Source organism: Salvelinus fontinalis, chromosome 14 (genome assembly GCF_029448725.1).
Source record: "Salvelinus fontinalis isolate EN_2023a chromosome 14, ASM2944872v1, whole genome shotgun sequence".
Taxonomy (NCBI): Eukaryota; Metazoa; Chordata; class Actinopteri; order Salmoniformes; family Salmonidae; genus Salvelinus; species Salvelinus fontinalis.
Window position 1 is genome coordinate 22,243,508 of NC_074678.1, and position 23,424 is coordinate 22,266,931.

The window sequence follows — 23,424 nt, forward strand, 5'->3', positions numbered from 1 at the left end:
GCTGTGTGCTAGATTTGATACCTGTCAGCAACTGGTGTGGCCAAAATAGCCGAATCCACTAATTTGAAGGGCTGTCCACATACTTTTTTATATATAGTGTGAACAAAAATATAAATGCAACATGTAAAATGTTGGTCCAATGTTTCATGAGCGGAAATAAAAAATCCCAGAATGTACAAATTTGTTTACGTCACTGTTAGTGAGCATTTCTCCTTTGCCAAGATAATCCATCCATCTGAAAGGTGTGGCATATCAAGAAGCTGATTAAACAGCATGAACATTACACAGGTGCACCTTGTACTGGGGCCAATCAAAGGCCACTTTAAAATGTGCAGTTTTGTCACAACACAATGCCACAGATGTCTCAAGTTTTAAGGGAGCGTGCAATTGGCATGCTGACTGCAGGAATGTCCACCAGAGCTGTTGCCAGAGAATTGAATGTTAATTTCTCTACCATAAACTGCCTCCAAAGTTTTTCAGAGAATTTGGCAGTACGTTCAACCAGCCTCACAACCGCAGAACATGTGTAGCCACGCCAGCTCAGGACCTCCACATCTGGCTTCTCCACCTGCAGGATAGTCTGAGAAGGGGGGGGGGGGGGGGGGCTGAGGAGTATTTATGTCTGTAATAAAGCCCTTTTGTGGGGGAAATGTTCTGATTGATTGGGCCTGGCTCCGCAGTGGGTGGGCCTGGCTGCCAAGTAGGTGGGCCTATGCCCTCCAAGGCCCACCCATGGCTGCACCCCTGCCCAGTCAGGTGGAATCCATAGATTAGGGCCTAATAAACTAGTTTAAATTGACAGATGTTCTTATATGAACTGTAATTCAGTAAAATCCTTGAAATGTTTTTTCCCCCCCTGTGTATGTATGTGTGTGTGTGTATATATATATATACACACACACACACTTAGGCTCCCGAGTGGCGCAGCGGTCTAAGGCACTGCATCTCAGTGCAAGAGGCATCCCTACAGTCCCTGGTTTGAATCCAGGCTGAATCACATTCCCATAGGGCGGCACACAATTGGCCCAGCATCGTCCAGGTTTGGCCGGGGTAGGCCGTCATTGTAAATAAGAATTTGTTCTTTTAACTGACTTGCCTGGTTGAATAACCAGGCAAGTCACCAGGCAAGTTTGCTATATAATATATATATATATAATATATATGATAAAATGTTTTTAAAAACACAAATGTTTGTACTGCTATTGACAACATATGCCATATGGGCAAATACAAAAACATGTTTTTTAATCAATGTATTGCTACTGATTGTGCCAGCATCAGATATACTGTAGTACATATACTGCAGGTAGGTGGGTTGTGAAGTAAAGCCGTCTGTTGTGTAGCTGGCCTCATACTGGTCTGTTTGCTGGCACTGGTGTGATGTAGTTTAAATAGTGGGTCTGTCTGTAGTGGTTCTGCATGGCTGAGATAAACTGCCCGTCATTCTGGGTCTTTGACTTTCACACCTGATGCATTCTGATCCCTCCATCCATCCTTGCTTATGATGCTGTTCGGAATGCCCATTACAATAAGGTTTTATACGTTTATATAAACATCTTCCTCCATGTTCTCCTCATGTGCTCTTATTCCCATCCAACACTAACGTTCCATAGAGACTCTGTAACCACATGGTAGTGGTGAGTCGTTAGTGTAGCATCCATCCATGCTGCTCGTCCCTCCAGCCCCACAAGGGGTGCTGTCAGTCTGACGAGGAAAACGGCAGGCGTACCATGATCTGGCCACAGACTCGTCCAAGCAGTGAAGTGGTTTTGCTCTGTCCTCCTGAGAGGAATGGAGGTGTATGGGCAGAGGATGAGGAGGGTTCGAGATAGGGGGTTGCGAGGAGGGGTCTTTGGGTGGTCTGAGAGTCTGTGTTCAGGTGTGTTTCCCCGCCCCCTCTCCCTCTCTTTAGCAGGCTTTTAGCTTCTCCAGGCCTTTCACAGGAAACTGTCTTCCACCAGCTCTGAGTCCAGACACATCTCATCCAACAGGCTGATGTCCTCCAGGGTCTCTCCTTCCCTCTTGGCCAGCGTGAAGCTGGAGCCTGTCTCTATGGCACTCTCTTCCGATGTCTGAGAGCTTCACAGGACAGAGAGGAGCAGGTCAGTGTTAGTAAACAGTTAAGTGAGTGATAGGGTATAGTAAACAGGAGGAGACCATTAATTAAATATAAAGGATATCTATCTTGTTTGCTGGATGTTTGCATTTGGTAAACAGAACTAGCACGTTAGGTTGTAAAATGGTGTTATCAACCTATACCGCATATAAGAATCTGAGATTTAAGATACACATGTCTGAGATTAAGGTGGTAGCCTACCTGTGGCGGATCCTCTTGATGTACTCATCATCAGACAGAGGGTCCAGGTCAGGGAGGGGGATAATGTAACCGCTGTCAGAGCTGAGGCGCTGCTCGTCGAAGCCACTCTCCCTGTCCTTCAACTTGTCCTGACTCTTATAGGTGATCCCAATGTAGGTGTCTTCACTCTCCACCTGGACCCTGGTCACTGCTGGATGGTCGCTCTTCAGAAACTCATGGCTTGCCCTCTCGAAGCACTGCACAGCAGAGAGAATGCCCAATGAATATCAACCTACAGTATCGAGGAGCATTGGATCATAATGTCTACAGTACCATGCAGAAAACTTAGCTATATGTCTAACCGTTTTTTTTAAAACAAGAGTGATGTGCATGTAAATAAAACATTTTTGGCCTGGAGTATTCAATAGTTATTTACTGCTCTGGTACCTCCCATACAGTACCTCCAAAACAGTAGCATCCCCTTCATAATCACAAAACATAAATCACTTCAACTCATAAATCAATCATAAAACAGATTTATCAGTTGAACCAGTTGAACCAGCTGTCAGTGGTGTGTGTTCTCACTCAGTCAGCCTGGTGGTGATCTCCCGTCCCACCCCACCCTAGCCCAGCCAACCCAACCCCAGCCTGAGGTGCTAAAACAGGAGCTAACTCCTCCACTCTCCTGGAACAGCAAAGCAGAATAGTGGGGGGAGGAGGAGTTTTGATGTGCCATGTGTGGCGTGCTGTTTAATAGGCTCATTATAGTTAGCCTAGCTGGTGGAGGGGAGGTGGAGGAGATATCTGGGGCTGCTGCTGCTGACCGCGTCATTACTGCGGTTGGGGCTGGTCACTGACCGCCAGCTGGAGCATTAGCACTCTAATCATCGCCAGAGCTGGGCTTTAATACAACGGAAATGCACAGTACTGAGCGCCCACATAAACAGCCTCAACTGGCAGAGCCCACAGAAACACACGACACTGGCAGCGTTGGGGGAAGTGGTTGGAGTTTGTGAGCCTGGTTTTAGATGAACTTCACTTTGTTAGTACTGTAGAACTATAACAAGCCCCAAGGCTAGGGGGAGCGCACTGGCTAGGAAAAGTGTGAGAAAGGGATGGAGAAAGAGGATGGTTGAAGCACTTACTCCCTTCCTGTGTAAAAATAGGATAGGTCAGGTAAGGTAAAAAGGGGATGAAACTGATTAGAAAGGACAAGAAACATTAAGAGGGAGGAGGAGGTCCAAACGTTGGAGGTCAGGGTCAGGAATTAAAGAGAGAGGGACATTAGAAAGCAGAGGTGAGGAACCCTGGGAGAGATGGTAAGGTCAGAGGTCATACTGAAGAGACGCTCACCCTCTTGTAGCCGGAAGGCAGCAGTGAAGCCACACTCTCACTCAGGCTGAGGAAGGAAGGCCTCTTCTCAGGCTCACTGTTCCAACACTTTATCATCATCTCATACCTGGAGGAAGGAAAACACCCTAGTTAAACAGAGAGAACGGGACAGACAGTACAGGGAGTGAAACGCCATGGTATAACAGTCATATAATTGTATTGTATATCACAGTTTAGTACTGTGCGTTAGACATTCACAGCAGTAGTAGCGTTCCATAGTATTTGCATGACATATGGGACAATGTTATCTGATCCAGTGTTTTAAAAATTGTTTTGGCATAAAAAGTGTTTCAACATAATGTACACAACACAATGTAGAATTATATAAAACAAATATGTACATACACATCAGCGGGGGCGTGCTCAGGTTTGGCCATCCTGTAGCCACTCTTGATCTTGTTGTAGAAGCTGGAGTCCACTACCATCCCTGGATATGGGGTGCCACCTTTAACACAAACACACTGCCATCAGTACACCAGCAAACAGTAGTATCACTGTCAACACTGTATCTACACACTGATCTGGAGTCAGATGTCTCCTTAACATGCTTCTCAAGATGTGTCTTTGTCACAGATTTGGGGTCAGCTAAGCCTCACCTAGAGAGAAAATCTCCCAGAGGAGGATGCCATAGGACCAGACATCACTGAGGGTGGTGTACATGTTGTCAAAGATACTCTCAGGAGCCATCCACTTCACTGGCAGGAAGGTCTATGGTCAACACACACAGCAGATGGATCAAACACACCGCACTCATATAACGGGCACTACAATAGTGGAACATAATGGAGTGCTAACATGAACAAGCAGGATACATGTCTATGCTTCGGGGACACAAACAAACAGTATGGTCATAGAGAAATACTCACACTGCCTTTGGAGACATAGTTGTTGTCATGCATGATGTCTCTGGCTAGGCCAAAGTCACAGATTTTCACTATCTTCCCCTGAGAGAGCAGGACGTTCCTAGCAGCCAGGTCACGATGCACACACTGTACCGCAAAACAGACACACAGAGAATTAATTTAATCTCAATTCAAAGAAACCATTTGTATGTTCTCCCTTTCCATTTATTCATTCTTTCCTCATGTGTTACAGGGTGGCTTTATATCAACAGGCCAGCCTAAGAGACAGCCTTGACTGAACACTCCTGGCCAGGGGATATTCAGGGATAATAACTGGGAGGCTGTATGAGGAGCTTATAGCTTCTTTGTACCCAGTGTAATTCCAGCCTACTGGGTGTTCTATATAAAGATCTGGCCTGTCTCCTGAGCAGTGAGCTCAGCCTTCACAGGGCCGCTTATCACACAACCCCTGATTTAGCCAACCTCTTGGCTTTCACAGCTGTCATCAAGCACAACAGCAGCCCACAACCTGCCTGCCATCATTACCGTGGTTACCACTGGAACATACAGACGGCAGGGTTGACGTGGCAACCAACCCACTCCCTGTTGTGTACCAACAGAGAGGTCAGAACAAGCTTGCCAGAGACACTAGCTTCTGCTAAGCCAATGGAATCATGTGACCATCACTTCCTTCCTTCGTTGCAAAGTCAGGCCAATAAAAGATGGCTATGGCATCCTAGGCTTACTTCTGTATCTCTTGTTGATATATTCTGGAAATTCCCTAGGTCTCTCCTGAGTTAGGTAAATCAGATTTTAGTTTTCTTGCACCTTATTTGTGTAAAAATCTAATAAATGTTGTTAAAGTGGATGTTTGTTTTGTTTCTTTTTACCTACGTATATTTTAATAGGGAAGACATATTGAGACCTAGCTCTCTTTTACAAATGCGCCCTTTATATACACAACATAAATATTCACATTATACCCAACCTACATATATACATTAACATACAAAAACACAGTCATGGGAAGCACAAATAAAACATCACAAATGACAGAAAAAAAAGTTACACTCCTCCAATAATAAGTCCCCAATCAATACTTTAAATTGCCCGATCTGCACCAGAATATCAAGATGAAATGTACAGCCTGTTTTGGTGCCTCTAGGGCAATTCACAACGCTGATTAAGGACCTTATTGCTGATGAATGCATTTCTTTTTTTTGACTGTGTTTTTCTTTCTGCTTACATTTTGTATTTATATTTTAATGTGTGTAATTTCTGTAATTCAGGGCTCATCTGTAAAAGAGACCTTGATCTCAATATAGCGTTTGTATTGTATGACATTGGCCTGTTATCCCCAGCCCACTGCACTGACCTAACATCATGTCCCACTGATCTCCAGTCATTCACAGCCCTTGGTCCCACTCACGTTCTTAGAGGACAGGAACTCCATGCCTCTGGCCACCTGGTAGGTAAAGCTGAGCAGGTCTGTGGTGCTGAGGCCCTCGTTGCCGTCTTCTGACAGCAGGCTGTCCATCTCATTATCTGGATCAGAAAAACACACAAATACAGACATTTAGCTTCAGTATGTCTATGAGTGAGTGAATAAAGTTTATTTGTATGTTTATGTGCATGTAAATATAGAACTGGCTGCTGTAACCTGGCTTTTCCTAATGGGAGGGAGAAATAGGCATTATTATGTGTCTGCTACAATTACCCTCTCTATATAACTACAGGCTGGACCCCGCAACCAACCCAACCAGCGCTGACTAAAACCCTGCGCCGAGAGAGAGAGAGAGAGAGAGAGAGAGAGAGAGAGAGAGAGAGAGAGAGAGAGAGAGAGAGAGAGAGAGAGAGAGAGAGAGAGAGAGAGAGAGAAAGAGAGAGAGAGAGAGAGAGACTGTTCGACTGTGTACTCACCACCCTTCTGTGATGGTGGGTGGTCATATTCAGACCTCTGGATGTCGGAGTACTTGGAGGCATCACTCATCTCCAGCATGGGCACGTACTGCATGGTGTCTGCCTGCTTCATCTCCATGTAGTCCCCTTTACCACTTTCAAAGGACAGGATCACATAGCTGCAGGGAAGGAGGGAGGGAGGAGGTTGGTAGAAAGACAACAACCATGGTATAATCACCATTCTCAAAGGACACCCAATGTATATACTGAGGTTCCCCCTACAAAGGGTGCAGTTGATGGTGTGGTCACTTTGAGATGTGGTCATTGTGTCAACACAGATCAGCAGAGCAGACAGGAGCAGGCAGGCCTCTCCCAGTGTTTCCCCCATGCTCATCTGGACAGAGACCATTAACAGGTACTAAACAATTGTCATGATTAGGCTGAAAGTCGAGCACCACTTCAGACACAGATTTGATTAGTGGAAGAAGCCAGATGACCTCCTCAGCCATGACCTCCTCAGCCACGTTATGTCACTGAGAGCCTGCAGTAGTGCTGTCAATGAGACAGAATGACTGAGTGGGGAGAGTTGGAGCAGGAACTGAGGAGGGGGACACATGACATAGTGTGTGCGTGCTAGTGCATGTGAGTGTGTGCGCCTGTGCCTGTGTGCGTCTGTGCCTGTGTGCGTCTGTGCCTGTGTGCGTCTGTGCCTGTGTGCGTCTGTGCCTGTGTGCGTCTGTGCCTGTGTGCGTCTGTGCCTGTGTGCGTCTGTGCCTGTGTGCGTCTGTGTGTGTTTCTGCAGCTGATGTCTCTTTACCTCCTGCTGCTCTCGTCTGCAGGGTTTATGCCAAAGATGTCCAGGTCTTTCTTGGTCTTCTCTGAGTGCAAGCTGAGGAAGTTCTCTCTGTTCTTGTGCAGGTAGTTGACCAGGTCTCCATAGAAGCAGTACTCAGTGATGATGTAGGTGGGGCCTGCATGGGAAGAGAGGAAAGAGAAAGAGACACACGTGTCAGTCTGCTGGCTTAACTTATCAGAGGCTCATGAAAGCTAAAAGCTACGCCAAGAGGGCAAGCCTTTACACTCATAAAAACACTATTAAAATACCACACCCACCAACGGCCCAGAGAGTAATGGCCACCGCCTTTCTTGACTGTCAAAACCATATGTGTGTGTGTGAGCATATCTGCAGCGGCGGAAAAAGTACCCAATGGTTACACTTGAGTAAAAGTAAAGATACCTTAATTTAATAGAAAATGACTAAAGTAAAAGTGAAAATCACCCAGTAAAATAAAACTAATTTCTAAAATATACTTAAGTATCAAAAGTAAAAGTAAAAGTATAAATAATTTCAAATCCCTTATATTAAGCAAACCAGATGGCACCATTTAAATAAATAAAATTACAGATAGCACACTCCAACACTCAGACATAATTTACAAACTAAGCATTTGTGTTTAGTGAGTCTGCCAGAGGCAGTATGGATGACCAGGAATGTTCTCTTGACAAGTGTAGGCATTGGACCATTTTCCAGTCCAGCTAAGCATTCAAAAGTACTTTGGTTGTCAGGGAAAATGTATGGAGTAAAAAGTACAATATTTTATTTAGGAATGTAGTGAAGTAAAAGTAATAGTAATAGTAGTCACAAATATAAATAGTAAAGTACCCAAAATAGTAAAGTAAAGTACCCCAAAAAATGACTTAAGCAGTAAGTATTTTTACTTAGGTACTTTACACCACTACATATCTGTAAGTGTGTGTGTGCGTGTGTGTGTGCATGTGTGTGTAGTCACCTGACTTGGTGCAGGCCCCTAGCAGGTTGACGATGTTGAGGTGAGGGCCCAGGTGAGTCATGATCTTCAGCTCTGACATCAGGGCCTGTTTCTCACTGGAGCGGGCTGTGGCTGCAACGCCAAACAGACAAACAATAAATCAACCTTCAACCAATCACACCGCACCTATCGGTCAATCACACCCAATCACACCGCACCTATCGGTCAATCACACACAATCACACCGCACCTATCGGTCAATCACACACAATCACACCGCACCTATCGGTCAATCACACACAATCACACCGCACCTATCGGTCAATCACACACAATCACACAAGATCCATCAATGACTGCCATTGTTTCATCAATCACAAAGTAAGCTGTCTGTGGTCAACTCTATAGCTGTCTGTATAGCTGTCTGTGGTCAACTCTATAGCTGTCTGTATAGCTGTCTGTGGTCAACTCTATAGCTGTCTGTGGTCAACACTATAGCTGTCTGTATAGCTGCCTGTGGTCAACTCTATAGCTGTCTGTATAGCTGTCTGTGGTCAACTCTATAGCTGTCTGTGGTCAACTCTATAGCTGTCTGTATAGCTGTCTGTGGTCAACTCTATAGCTGTCTATGGTCAACTCTATAGCTGTCTGTGGTCAACTCTATAGCTGTCTGTATAGCTGTCTGTGGTCAACTATAGCTGTCTGTGGTCAACTATAGCTGTCTGTGGTCAACTATAGCTGTCTGTGGTCAAATTTATAGCTGTCTGTGGTCAACTATAGCTGTATGTGGTCAACTATAGATGTCTGTGGTCAACTCACGTTTCAGCATCTTCACAGCCACCTTCATGACAGGCTGGGAGCGGCTGAGTCCATATGCAGTTCCCTCCACCACCTTCCCAAACGCCCCAGAGCCCAGGACACGACCTGCAGACACACCAGACATGGCACACGATCAGTTAACATGGAGGGTAAACAAATACACAAACATAGACAGACAGGCAAACACACACACACACTCTCAAGCACTGACTCTATACACATACACTGGACTCTACCCACACACTCACACTCCAACATACAGATACCTACACACAGTACATATGCCGACACAGACGCATAACATGCGCACACATGCATACTGGCGCCACACACACACACTTTCACACTCACCACATACTCTGCTGCTACTGTCTATCTATCCTGTTGCCTAATCACCTTACTCCTATCTATATCTACAGTGCACAGTTACCTCAATAGCCCCGTAACCCTGCACATTATCTCAGTACTGGTACTCCCTGTATATAGCCATGTTTACTTGTTATTGTTATTCACTGTGTATTTATTCCTTGCGTCACTATTTCTATTTTATATTTTTTACTCTGTATTGTTGGAAAAGGACCCATAAGTAAGCATTTCACTGTTAGTCTACGTCTGTTGTTTACGAAGCATGTGAAAAATAAAATGTTACTTGACACACACGTCTGCCTCTGCCCTCTCATCTGTGACTTCCCCAGTGAGTGAGATTCCCTTTGGTCAGTGAGTCACAACCCAAACCCAGGCAGCACGCCCCAACCTCCCCTTTCTGCCAGGCCAGATGGCCTTATCACATCCTCACTTCAAAGACCAGAGGGAGACATCCAGACCAAAGCCTGACTAGAACACGACCACCCAACCATGACGATGTGACACTCTGACCAGAACATGACCACAGTAAGACCACAGACAAAGGAAACAGTGCAGTCGGCGCTCACCCAGTACGAGCCCATCGTGAGAAAACTCCCATCTGGAGTCATAGGGCAGTTGCATGGGGTCCACGTAGATGTACTCATGGCCATCAGGGCTCACTGACTCTATCACCCTCCAGCGGATCTCATAGCGAGGCTTCTGTAAGATAGAGGACATAGATAAACAGATCCATACATAGGCTCTAGAGCAGCGTTTCCCAACTCCGGTCCACTAGTCCCCCAACAGTATACATTTTGGTTGTATCCCAGGGCAAACATACCTGACTGAACTCATCGAGGGCTTGATGATTAGTTGACAAGTTGAATCAGGTGTGCTTGTCCGGGGCTACAATTAAAATGTGTACTGTTGGGGGTACTGGAGGACCGGAGTTGGGAAGCAATGCTCTAAGACAAAGTGTAGGTGAGTGATTTAATGAGTCAATGAGAGAATGAGTCGGTGAGTGAGTGAGCGAGTTTGTGCGTGTGTGAGGGGCAGTGGTGATCTGTTGTACCTGTTTCCAGATAATGACCAGGACAATGAGTGAGATGATGACAATGACCAGCAGCACCAAAACAGCAGCAGTTACAGGCAGCTCAGAGTGGGGGCCTGTTCAGGAGGAGAACCACCACACACACATGAGATGGAATCACAACATGGAGAATGCCACAGAGAGAAAACAACATGGATAAGTCAATGTAAGTCAAATTGGCAATGTTAGTTTGATGAATTATTTGAAGAACCCAACATGAGGTAAAATATAAAGAACCCAGTATCCCAGGCTAACACACATCTACACAATGAAAGTCTGTGATCAACTGCTCTACCACAGACAATTTACCAGACAGCTAACTCAACACTGACAGCCCAGCCCAGTCTCTTCAATGCCTATCACACATCAAGTGTCACAAAGGGGTGCAACTACAGGAAGAACCTAGCTATTAAAAGAGGAGACTATAGCAGGAAGAACCTAGCTATTAAAAGACGAGACTATAGCAGGAAGAACCTAGCTATTAAAAGAGGAGACTATAGCAGGAAGAACCTAGCTATTAAAAGAGGAGACTATAGCAGGAAGAACCTAGCTATTAAAAGAGGAGACTATAGCAGGAAGAAAATATACGGTAGCAGGCAACCTAAGATACTGTGAATCTAGTCACCACACTATACCAACCATGTCTGTTGTACAGAGCCTATAGAAAGTCTACACCTCCTTGAATTTCTCCACATTTTATTATGCTACAAAGCGGGATTAAAATGGATTTAATTGTCATTTGTTTTGTCAACGATCTACAGAAAATACTCTGTAATGTCAAATTGGAAAAAAAGTCTAATTCTTTTTTAAAGATGAATGAAACATAAAACAATAATATACCTTGACTATTTATATAAGTATTCACCCCCCTGAGTAAATACATGTTAGAAACACCTTTGGCAGTGATTACAGCTGCGAGTCTTCTTGGGTAAGTCTCATGAGCGCTTTGCACACCTGGATTGTCCATTATTCGTTTCCAAAATGTTCAAGCTCTGTCAAGGTGTTGGGGATCATGACTAGACAGCAATGTTCAAGTCTTGCCATAGATTTTCAAGCAGATTTAAGTCAAAACTGGTAACTTGGCCACTCAGGAAGGTTCACTGTCTTCTTGGTAAGCAACTCCAGTGTAGATTTGGCTTTGTGTTGTAGGTTATTGTTCTGCTGAAAAGTGAATTCCTCTCTGTGTCTGGTGGAAAGCAGACTGAACCAGGTTTCCTCTAGGATTTCACCTGTGCTTAGCTCCATCCGGTCTCTTTTTATCCTGAAAACTCCCCAGTCTTTACCGATGTCAAGCATACCCATGTATGTGATGTATTGAGTTGGATTTGCCCCAAACATAAAGCTTTGCATTTAGGCCAAAAAGTGTATTTCTTTGCAGTGTTTTTTTGCAGTATTACTTCAGTTCCCTGTTGCATACATATGCATGTTTTGGAATCTTTTTATTCTGTATATTTGTATTCTTCTTTTCACTGTCATTTAGGTCATTATTGTCACCACAATGTTGTTGATCCATCCTCCATCCATTACAGCCATTGAAATCTGTAGCTGTTTTAAAATTACCAATGTCCTCATGGTGAAATCCCTAAACAGTTTTCTTCCTGTCCTGCAGCTCAGTTCAGAAGGACGACTGCATCTTTGACGTGTCTGGTGGTTTAATACATCATCCACAACAGAATTATTAACCAGACCATGCTTAAAGATATATTCAATGTCTGATGTGTTATTTTTACCCATCTACCGATCACTGCCCTTCTTTATGACACTTTCGAAAATCTCCCTGGTCTTTATAGTTGAATCTGTGCTTGAAATTCAATACTTGACTGAGGGACATTACAGGTGTTATATGTATGGGAGACACAGGACGGTGTAGTCATTACAAAATCAAGTCAACCCCTATTATTTCACACAGAGTGAGTCCATATAACTTATTATGTGATTTGTCATGCCAGATTTTACTTCTGAACTAATTTAGGCTTGCCTAAACAAAGGGGGTGATGACTACTTAAGAAACAACTATTTAGTTGTTTAATTTTTATTCATTTGTAAGAATGTGTAGAATTTTCTTTTCATTTTGACATTATGGAGTATTTTGTGTAGATAACATATATATATATATTTACAATGAAATCCATTTCAATCCCAGTTTGTAACACACAACAATGTGTTAAAAAGTGAATGATGTGTAGACTTTCTATAGGCCCTGTAACTGAGAGAGGAGGTGTGTAAGTGTGACTTTGTGAGTGTATGTCTCACCTTGTGACACCAGCTTCACCTCCCTGCTGACGACGGCCATCTCGTTCCTGGCCAGGCAGCGGACGGCCAGAGTGTTCTCAAGACGCACGAAGATCACCTGGCTCTCCAGCTGGTTGTCCTGATTAAAATGCGCTTCCACGGCGATATCTGTGTCGTTGGTTGGCAGGGGCACCCACTGAGACGAGTCGTTGGCACAGCTGGACAGGGGAGGAAGGAAGAGTAAAGACACGAGACCTGATAGCATGACATTATCACATTGGGCATAGTAGCATATGAAGTGGCCAGGTAGAGGTGAACAATGTAAAGTAGGTGTATTTTAATTTTAAGGAAGAAAACTGGCTATTGTTGGAGTGAAAGTGAGAGAATGGAGAGATGAAGAGGGAGAACGTGGGGTTGTGAGAGGGTATCCTTACTGTTTTATGTTCTTGCAGATGAACCACTCCACTTCAGGAGTGGGCATGCCTCCAGCGATACACACTACAGACTGGCCTGAGGCTGAGCCATGGTGGAGGTCCATCAGGCCCACAATGACTGCAGGTACTGGACACAGACAGAGAAAGAACAGGGGGTCAGACCACAATACAGACAGGGACAGAAGAAGCGAGGAAGAGAGAGAAAAAAAGAGAAATAGAGAAAGGGGGTCAAAGAGAGATGGTTAGAAAGTTATGTGAGTATGGGACCACAGGTGTCAGTGAGATAAAGGTAAATGAAAATTGAGGAGTTGGAGCATTCCTCTGCCTCACCTTTGACCTGCAGGCTGAAGCTGTGGCTGTGGGTCTGGTTCCCGTTCTGCACTCTGATGGTGTAGTTCCCACTGTCCTCCTCCTTGGCCCGGATCAGGGTCAGAACACTCTGGTACCTACAGAGACAAAACACCATGTATGGTTACACTCTAATCTCATGCGATCACTCTGCGATCACTCTGTTAAGTCTGTCATGAGAGACTAGTTCCAATCTAACATCTCACCACACCACACCTTAATAATAGACATCTGAACATCCTAGGTGAACTGGGGAACCTGTTATTAGCCACAGAGTTTAGTGTGCAGAACAGTGGTTTATCATATCTCTTCAGTCAGTGTTGAGTCATGTTAGAGGAAGTTTCACCTGGTCTCGCTGAGCTGCTGGAGGCTGGTGGTTATCTCAGCCGCCACATAGTTGAGGGGGAGGCCATCTTTGAGCCATGTGACCTGGGCGCTGGGGAAGGAGTCGATGTCGGCCCGGAACTCTCTGCTCTCATCCAGGTCTGCTGACTCCTGAGAACTGAACACAGGGCGCAGCGACACAAATGGGCTCTCTGTCAGGACAGAAAATGGAGAGAGAACCATTAATTAAATATGTACAGGTCACAGCTAGTTAAAACAATCTACCAGTTCAAGCAAGATGATAAACCAAGATAATTGCCTTGTTACTAGGTTAATAAACAGTGACAAAAACGTACCATAGACAGTGATGACCAGCTCCTTGGTCTGGCTCTCATTGCTGATGATGTCAGTAATGGAGCAGGCGTAGATGCCGCTGTCTTTGGCTGAGGCCTGGGGGACAGTCATGATGTACTGGATCTCCTGGTCCCTCTTATTCTCACGCACCGACTTCAAGCCACGGTTCACCTGACACACACACAGGACACACACACAAGTTAGGCCCATTTATAATCAAACAAACAAATGCATTTTCAAATTAATCAATTAATATGCTCTCCAAGAAGAGAGTAATAACTATGTACAGTATGTGATGTTGTTTACCAGTTTTCCAGGGTACTTCCAGTGGTCTTCCAGTATCTCAGACCCCCGGGCCACACAGGTGACAGTGATGGTGTCTCCCACCAAGAGAGCAGTCTTCTGGGCCTTCAGCTCCACACGCAGCTCTAACCCCCCTGCCCAGCCATGGACGATGTACTCCTCACTGAGGTGCTCCTCTCCATTGATGAGGGCCTTGCAGACATAGGTTCCTGCACTGAAGAAGCCCACGGCGCCCCTCTTGCTGTCGTAGACAGTCATGGGCACGGCCTGCTGGGTATCAGTGTTGACCAGGGTCACATTGGCACTGGGGTCCGACACGCGACACTGGATTTCCATCTCATCGTGACCATTCAGGACGTGGTTGCCAAAGGGCACCAGAGAGGGGACAAAGGGCACCTCTGGATCTGATGGGGTGAGAAGAGGGCATGGTAAGTCTCTAATCATTCAAACTTCTTACATAGATTTAACTGCAACACCACAGTGATGTCTTCCCTATACCTGGCACATATATGTAGATGCTGCTGTCCTCTCCCTCCTCAGTGGAGTTCCCTCCGTTGTAGAAGCAGGTGTAGAAACCAGTGTTTGCCGCAGTGGCGTTCTCTACGGTAATCGTGGTGACGAACAGGCCGCTGTTGTCCTCCTCTGTCTGCTCTGATAGGTAGACAGGCGTTTCCCAGGCCAGCTCGGCCTCGCCCCTGCAAGTCAGAGTGAAGGGGGTGTGGAGGGGAACAACCATCTCCTCTCTCTGGGGGATCAGCACCGGAGCTGAGGCTGGCTGGAACAGCACTGGGGCTGAGGCTGGAAGGCACACACACAGGCAGACATATGGTCAGATTTATGATTATTCTGAGACAATACACGCACACTGACACATTCACAATTCCTAAAACATTTGAACACATAAATGCATGTTCACACACATGTAAAAATGCATTTTCACTTGGCTTAAAGTTATTCTCACCTTTCACTTTGAGGGTGAAGGAGAACTGGGCAGTGTGAGGGATGCTGAGGACCATGATGGTGTAGTTACCACTGTCCTCCTCTAGTGGCTGCCGAAGAGTCAGAGTGCTATGATGCCTGAGAGATGGGAAGAGAACCACTTAGCTCAGTCCAGCACACACCACACAGAGGTCCACAGACAAACAAAAAAACAGCTTTGCTATATTCAGCTGTTATGATCTTACTGGTTCCCCTCCAGATGGCTGGTCTTGGTGAGGAAGTAGCTGTTCTCAGTGATAGCGATACCGTCTTTCAGCCAGGTGACTTTAGGAGCAGGGAAGGCTTCAATACTGATGGTGAACTCTGTCTCCTCCATCATACTGACAAACTCCACCACTCCAATCCCACTGTGGTCCAACATCACAAAGGTGTTCTCTTCTACAGAGAGAAGGGGTGGAAAATAGAGGGGAGCAGAGGGAGAGGGAGTGATGGAGAGTGGGGTAAAGTGAGTGAGAGAAAAAAGAAAGAGAGAGTGATAGAGAGGGGACACAGAAGGAAGGATGAGAAACAGAAAAAGTTAAATGAAATTCTGGCACACATCTGTTGAAGCCATCCCATAAAGCATTGGGGCTGTTGAAGCCATCCCATAAAGCATCCCTTCCCTCTAGCACGTCAAACTGACACTGATAGGCAGGATGAATTAACTCTACGCTTTTATGTGAATTCAAGGGGAGTACTTTTAAAGACTTATTCCAAGAAGTATCAGATGGACCCCAAGTCGTTTCTGTATAATACATCTACAGCTAAGTGGTATTGGTAGTAAAGAGTAATGCTGTTGAAGGATAAGCAATGTCTTGAGTGAAATTGACTAGTGATAGACATTGTGCATATGTTTTCAAAATGAGTTTTTGATTGGCCATAAGGAAGTGAGAGTGTACCAAAGACAGTGACAGCCACCCTGTTGGCTCTGATCTCTCCACTGACGTTGTTGGTGATGGAGCACTCATACACCCCACTGTCCTGAGAGGTGGCTGCTGGGATACTGAGGGTGTAGACCACTCTATCAGGCAGAGTCTGTTTCATCTGGACTGCATCCGCAGCCTAGATAGAGGAACAAAAAGAAGAAAGATGAAATACACTCTATACACACACACACCGTCTATACCCATCTCTCAGAAATAAAATATATTGTCTCTATGCTCTTCTCCACCTTTTTACAGGTTTAGAGATTCATTCTGTATGTCAGAGCAGTATGTCTCACTATCGGTCTGTGAGCTGATTTTGAAAACATGTGCTGGTCCACAGGAGATAAATCAGGTCCCCAGGGCCTTTAAATGCCTGTAATTGCAGATGAGACCAAAGCCAGGAATCAGGAGTCCGGTGCTCTTCTTACCCTAACTGTCTCTGGAAAAGGGCTTAGGGATCCCACCACTAAAACAGACACTCTGTCACAATGTGCTGCAGGGATTACTGAACAGTGCACACAAAGACAGAGGTGCACACACACACACACACCAAGACTATCACTTCAGACAATCCTCTATCTACACTACCATCTACACTGACACACAAACTTAAATGAACTACATTTATATTATATTGGTTATATCTGCGGGCAGGTTTAGGGTCATTAAATATTGTGTGGATGAAGGGCAGGTTTAGGGTCACTAAATATTGTGTGGATGAAGGGCAGGTTTAGGGTCATTAAATATTGTGTGGATGAAGGGCAGGTTTAGGGTCATTAAATATTGTGTGGATGAAGGGCAGGTTTAGGGTCATTAAATATTGTGTGGATGAAGGGCAGGTTTAGGGTCATTAAATATTGTGTGGATGAAGGGTGTGTTGAATATAGAGAAAACAATACCTTAAAAAAATCCATAAATGTATCATTCTTGTGCACTTTATATCTATAGGCAACATTGAGGTTTTTCTTTCATTATTTTAGGCTATCTGACATTAGCGCATAAGTCTAAACTTTAGGACCTAACTGTATTCGTGCCAAATAGCCTACATGCCAATCGCCAAATTCTTTTGGGAATGGGCAGAAAAGGTTAATGTCGATCTAAGGAGGCAAATAAGATAATGTCTGAGGTTTATTCAAGAAGAGAAAAGCTGTGAAATGGAGAGTTGAAAATAAAGAGAAGGGAGGGCCAGAAAAGTCATGTTTGGGAAAGATTTTGTGAAGTGTTAAAAGAGGTTGATAGCGGTGCTGGCAATGTTGTGTGTGGTGATTGTGAGGCGCTATACAAATTCCACAGTCACAAGATGGACTTCAAATAGGCCTATGGCACGTCAAGGGAACTGTAGCCTACTGTTCAGATGAGTTAAATGGAAACTGAAATCTGAACACTGACTGTAAGTCTATAACCTCTCACATAGACTTAATATTAACTCCTGCAGAATTAAGCATTTATTGCAGTAAAATGATACAACAAATGTAAGCAACATTTTTACTTGGGAACAGGAGTGGAGAAATTAGATTTCTTTATTTCAGTATCTTGAGAGAATGTGAATATGCAGTTAGATACCGCCTGTAGAGGTGCTTTCTTTATCAGCATCATAGCATGACAACCACATCAAGTATTAATCCAAGCCGAACTGAAAACTTATCAGAAACATGTTGGGTCATTTTCACAGCTTCTTTTATTTAATTTGGATATTTTGCACAAAAAATCTTTAATTTTTTTTTTGTTGTTGCATTTTCTCGTTTTGTTATTGCATTTTTAGTTATTGCATTTTCTCTAATTGAGGCTGTTCTGATGGAAAATGGAGGGGATGGACAAATGTTTTTGCCTGCACTAGATGTTTTTATTCTGATTTTACAGAGGGTGCTGCAGCACCACTACTTCGCGCGGATATGGGGGTGAGGCCTTGCCTGTTTCCTGGGGTGGAGCCACTGCTGCTGGTAGGGCAGTCCTGGAGGTGCCACACAGGTGATGTTGAAGGGTTCCCCCAGTCTCACTGCCTCTTCGGTGGCCTTCACCTCCACATGGATGTTCTCCATCTCTGTAAAGACCACCAGGGGAGGGAGAAAAAATACGGTCAACAGGGACAATATGGTCATCTACAGGCCTCTGCATGGTGTCCCCCTCTCTGAGTTCACTGCAGGCTGATGCCATCACATTCTTTCTGTCTGACTACAACTCTGTGAAGTCACGTCCCCGGTACTAATGACATGATGTCATCTCATCTCTCTCATGCAGTGAGACCACCTCATCTCTCTATCACACACACACACACACACACACACACACACACACACACACACACACACACACACACACACACACACACACACCCACACACACACACATTTTTACCCAATGTGATAATAAAACTAAGCAGCACAACCATTGTCATCAAACAAATCATGCACATTTGGACTCCTTACGTTTGTTGGCCTCCACGGTGTAAGTGTCACTCATCATTGTCATGCCGTTCACGGTGGTCTCACAGATGTACAAGCCAGCGTCCAGGTTGCCAATGAAGCCGATCTTGTTCTTATAAACTGCGTCCACCTCTACTCCACTGGGAGCGCTCTTTAGGACCAACTGGGATTGAGGGTCTGACACCCTGCATGGGATGATGGTTCTATTGGGATAGATTGGGACTAGCATGCGATCTGGCTCCTCAGGCACAAATGGAATCTCAGGATCTGAGGAACAAGGCAAGAACATGGTTGTTTGGTCAAAAAGCTATCAATATAGGAATTAATAGAATAGAATCCCAGAGCATGGATATGACAAACAATTCCACCATATTTACCTGGGACGAAAACGTATATGAACGCATCATTGGCTACGCCATCCACCTCTTCATCGCCCTCTTTGTATTGGTATTTGCAGGAGTAATATCCGGTGTGTGTCACAGAAGCGTTGTAAATGAAGAGCGTGGAAGTGTAATATCCAGGCAAAACGAATGTGTCGTCCGGTAGGGGCTCGACCCAAGCAACGTTCCTTTTACCGGTGCAGCTGATGTTGAACACGGAGAGCGGCTCGAGAACAAACTCATCTTCAGTTGATACAATGGTCGGTGTGGCCAGCCCGCGGGTAACTAATGGAAAACACAAGTTCACTGAATGTCGATAGTGTTTTCAAAAAAACAGGTTTGTATATTTAACAACGATAAAAACACATGTCGAAAGGAAAAGGCAAGTTAGGTGCGCTGGCAGAATATTTTCAGGTTATAAGAACCAAGAAACATTTTTACTTACTTAAATTAGTTTCTTACCTGATAACAACCCAAACAAGAAAACCCCAATGATGAGACATGTCTTCATTTCATCCATGGTCACGGATGGTTAATTCTCCTGGAAGAGTTTAAATACTTGCACGTCAGACATGGTTCCACCAGATGTTGCAAAAACAACACTAGTATCTGTCTAAGCTTAGAGAAAATGCGTTGATTTATGGGAGAAGATACCGCTGTCTCTACTACCTAAGCCTTTTGGAAAACATTGCAATTTAATCAATTAAAATCAATAGAGGGACTTTTACTGCTCCAGCACAGCAGTAAAACTGACTGGCTCTATCCTGTCTCCAACTATAGCCTACTGTGGCACACCAGGTCTTGTAAAGCGCACATTGAGTAATCTTGTTGAGCCGGGGTGATGATTGCACTGGTTTGGTCTCAGGAGATGTTTATAAAAACGTTGGACAGGGTTGAATCAGCAAAGTGGCGCCAACGTCTATTTTTTTGCCAAGAAGAGCTGGAATTCAATTCGGGCTCTGAAGTCGCTAGGGGGCGACATAGTTCACGTTTCGCCTGCATCAAGCAGACATCTGTGGGCTGTAACTTCTTTCTCCAGCAGGAAAGTTACATTATTGTTTGTCATTTCGTCGGAAATGGAATAGCCTATTTCTGTGGCAATGGCCAGGTATAGGCCTAGACTACAAACATGGCAACTGTATTAGGCTATTGTATAAGCCTATAGAGCTATAGGAATTGTGCGGTCTAGCAGCATCAATCAACACAAATTGTAAGTACTACAAAAGTTAAGTAGAATCGAAACAGAATTTCTGGATTGATTCTGATGTTTCAGTTAATAAATATGTTTGCATCTTGACTTATTCACTGCAACATAAAATCTAGACATGGCTACCATAGGCTTGTAAACCAAGCAACTCGACCCAACTAACTTTTTAGGCTGTTAAAGAACTCCTCCATCCAGGTTTAATCGTGCTTGCTGTCATGGGTCTGTGGTCAACAGACATTCCCCTTGTACGAGCGTTATCTCTCTGTCTGGTGCGCGGGACCCTGGATTCCATCAACGCACGAGCTGAGAGAGACGCAACTCCAAACACTGGCGCGCTCAACTCTGAAACGTTTATATACCTACCTGTTTTACTCTAAGTATTCAATAGAAAAACTTAGTTTAAACCTAATTTGTAACTATAGGATAATAATTGTTCATTTTCTTCTAATTGTTATCTCCCATTGGCTCGATTAAAATACATTATTTTAATCCATAATCAAAATCCCTTTTGTCTCAAAACGTTTGCTGCTACTTTTAACAGTGTAGGCCTAAGTGATTCATTTGAGGTAGTCAGCTCTATCTCACCCGGGACTGGCTAATTATCCCTGGCAAACCTAACCCTGGGTTAGAGAGGGACTATAATTAAGAGAAGTCTGTATGACAAATATTCGCGTGGGAATCCTGATTTATACACTTTGACACGTTTGCGCATATTTTCTATTCCAGCCGAGTGGGCAAATTTAGGGCTTGTCAGTCTTCTTCTTTTCTCGCCCCAACAAAACACTACAGTCCCAGCAAATGTGCAGCCTGCCAAAAGCCCCCTTCTACTGGGCTTGACACTTTGGAGCAACGGCTGAGAGATGGTTGATCAGCTCTCTGTCCTCCACAGACACTTAAACTGTTAAATTCAATCCCCCATGTGCAGAATTGATTTCCATGGGAATATAGCAGAGAGATGTCTAAATATAGCATTTTGAAATGAAGAGGATGGTAGGGGCATTGGGGCAAGCAATAGCCTACACTCAAAAATGTCCAAGGCAGTGAGTTTCACTGATGGAAAACTTAAACATTTGTATCTAACTTGACAGTTACATTCGTGCAGCGCGCAACTCTATTCTATTGCAATCTCAACAAATATGCATAGATATTTTGTGCATGTTATATTGGCCATCATTAAATTGAAGGTTAATTATGAAGAATTATCTTGGGGGCAAATGTAGGATATTTGCATTTTGTTGTCTGGTGCACTGAAATTACATCCAACCAGGAATAGGTTCCACTCTATAGGCTACTATACTTTTTTTAGTGGGCCAAAAAAAATACCCTTCTATCTACTTTTGAATTCCGTTCGGCTACAGCTTGAGTCCAATCTCTGAAAGCAAATGGCAAGGCACAATATTCCATTTAATTCCACACATTCCAAGCGCAATAACGAAAACAACTTGAAATCCAATTTCCAATGTGTTTTCCATTAGATGTCAAGGCAGGCAGCAGTATCCCACAATGGACCCTCAGTCCTAGAGGTGACACCTCCAGCTGTGAGGCCGAAATTGAGCGCTTTTATCCAGCCGAGTCAGCGACATCTCTCCGCTTGGCATCCGGAGGTGAACTGAATCCCGTTCAAAGCATAATTCATTATGCATAACGCATAGCCTGCAAACTAATGCATCTCCAAAGTTTCAAAAAGTTTACTGGAACGTTTCCTCGTAGCGAAATTAGGCTAATGAAAGCCCCCAAAGTGTGATGGATGGATCAAGTCAGATTAATAATTTCTTCTCGGTAAAAGTTTTCACAATATGGTGCTATCCTAATAAGAAGCTAGGCTATTTCGTGAATATTCACTAAGGAGGACAAATTGAACTAGCCTAAAAGTGTCCAGTTGGATAACCTTTTTATTTTTGAAGATTTGAAATTCTCTCAATTGATAGCCTTATTGAGAAAATAACCGTTAGCAAAAGCAAACCATTTTTGCTAATTTGTTTTAAATACAAACCTTTTAAATTCCCTTGGATTATGTGTCTTGATTTTAAATCCCAATAGAATGAAATTAGGAGCATAAAAGCGCTCCGGTCGCCTCAGTGAAGGCTCCTCTACTCAATTGTGTTGCAGTGGTAGTAATCCTATGGCCACGATCCTTCACTGTGAGAGCTAGCATATGTGCGCCCCTCCGTCTGCGTCCACTGCCGTGCTCACAATGCGCTTGAGCTACAGCGACCAGTAATTGATTCAATGTTACAGCCCATCCTTCCCAAAAAAAACTAATCATCTGGCTCAAAGTAAATAACTCTCAGGAAATGACCCCCCTCTCCTCCCCTACAGGAGGCTCCAGCTCTGGGGTTTCTTTCAAAATAAGAGTCCTGTTTTCTCAGTGAGACTGGAGCTGGACTCTGCTGGGCAATGATGTAGGAAAGAGGGACGAGAAATATATATGCTCAAAGATCCGGTGTCGAGCGTATTTTTGAAGAAAAGCAAACGATATAACTTATCAAGCGACATTGACAGATGTTTTCAAATAGATAAATACATTTCACCATTCCGCAAATACGCAAAGGTAACGTTAAAATGTACAAACAAACATGTTGTTTCATGAGTTATTAAGATATAATGTATTTATCTTCTTATAAACAGGCTATTGTTCGTATACACATATAATTATATGGTAACAATACTTGAATGGAGTTTTGTTCGAACATTAGTGCTCAGTTCATTAGCACTTTTCAAAACCTGAAACTTGCTAACATGAGCGTCCAAGCCTCCATTGCCCACAGGGGGCGCTCCAACACCAGGCACTACACACACAACTCAACTCTCTCTTCCTCTCAAGTCAACCACATATTGGCTTCATTATATTCTCCAAGAGGGAGGAATTTCCAGTAAATCTTATTTTTTGGGGCAATTTCTTATGAAGAAAAAGTGAGAAATGTTCGTTATGTTTTTTGTTTGTTGCCCGTTTGGCACTCTGTTGTTTGCCGACTCTGTGAAGGTGTTTTGTGACCCCAGCTCCCTCGCCCCCGGCCCTGAGGCTGGCCTAATAGCTGGGATAAAGGGTCATTATGAATTACC

The 23,424-nt window shown here is 44.2% G+C and overlaps 1 protein-coding gene across 1 annotated transcript; it reads right to left on the bottom strand.

Annotated features, from left to right (window-relative positions):
• Nucleotides 1–593: 593 nt before the first annotated feature.
• On the bottom strand, nt 594–22,595 carry LOC129869626 (platelet-derived growth factor receptor alpha-like). Its single transcript, XM_055944211.1, has 28 exons — nt 22,355–22,595; nt 19,617–19,695; nt 19,152–19,439; nt 18,778–19,041; nt 18,262–18,392; nt 16,325–16,487; nt 15,632–15,824; nt 15,409–15,524; nt 14,946–15,245; nt 14,451–14,851; nt 14,147–14,315; nt 13,813–14,002; nt 13,449–13,564; nt 13,119–13,245; nt 12,706–12,902; nt 10,435–10,529; nt 9,950–10,082; nt 9,018–9,122; nt 8,220–8,330; nt 7,247–7,400; nt 6,451–6,608; nt 5,960–6,075; nt 4,555–4,677; nt 4,285–4,396; nt 4,034–4,133; nt 3,650–3,755; nt 2,318–2,553; nt 594–2,079 (listed from the first exon to the last, which is right to left on the bottom strand). Exons 2-28 carry the CDS (start codon nt 19,672–19,674, stop codon nt 1,938–1,940), a joined length of 4,404 nt encoding a protein of 1,467 aa, XP_055800186.1. The 5' UTR covers nt 19,675–19,695; nt 22,355–22,595; the 3' UTR covers nt 594–1,937.
• Nucleotides 22,596–23,424: the final 829 nt, after the last annotated feature.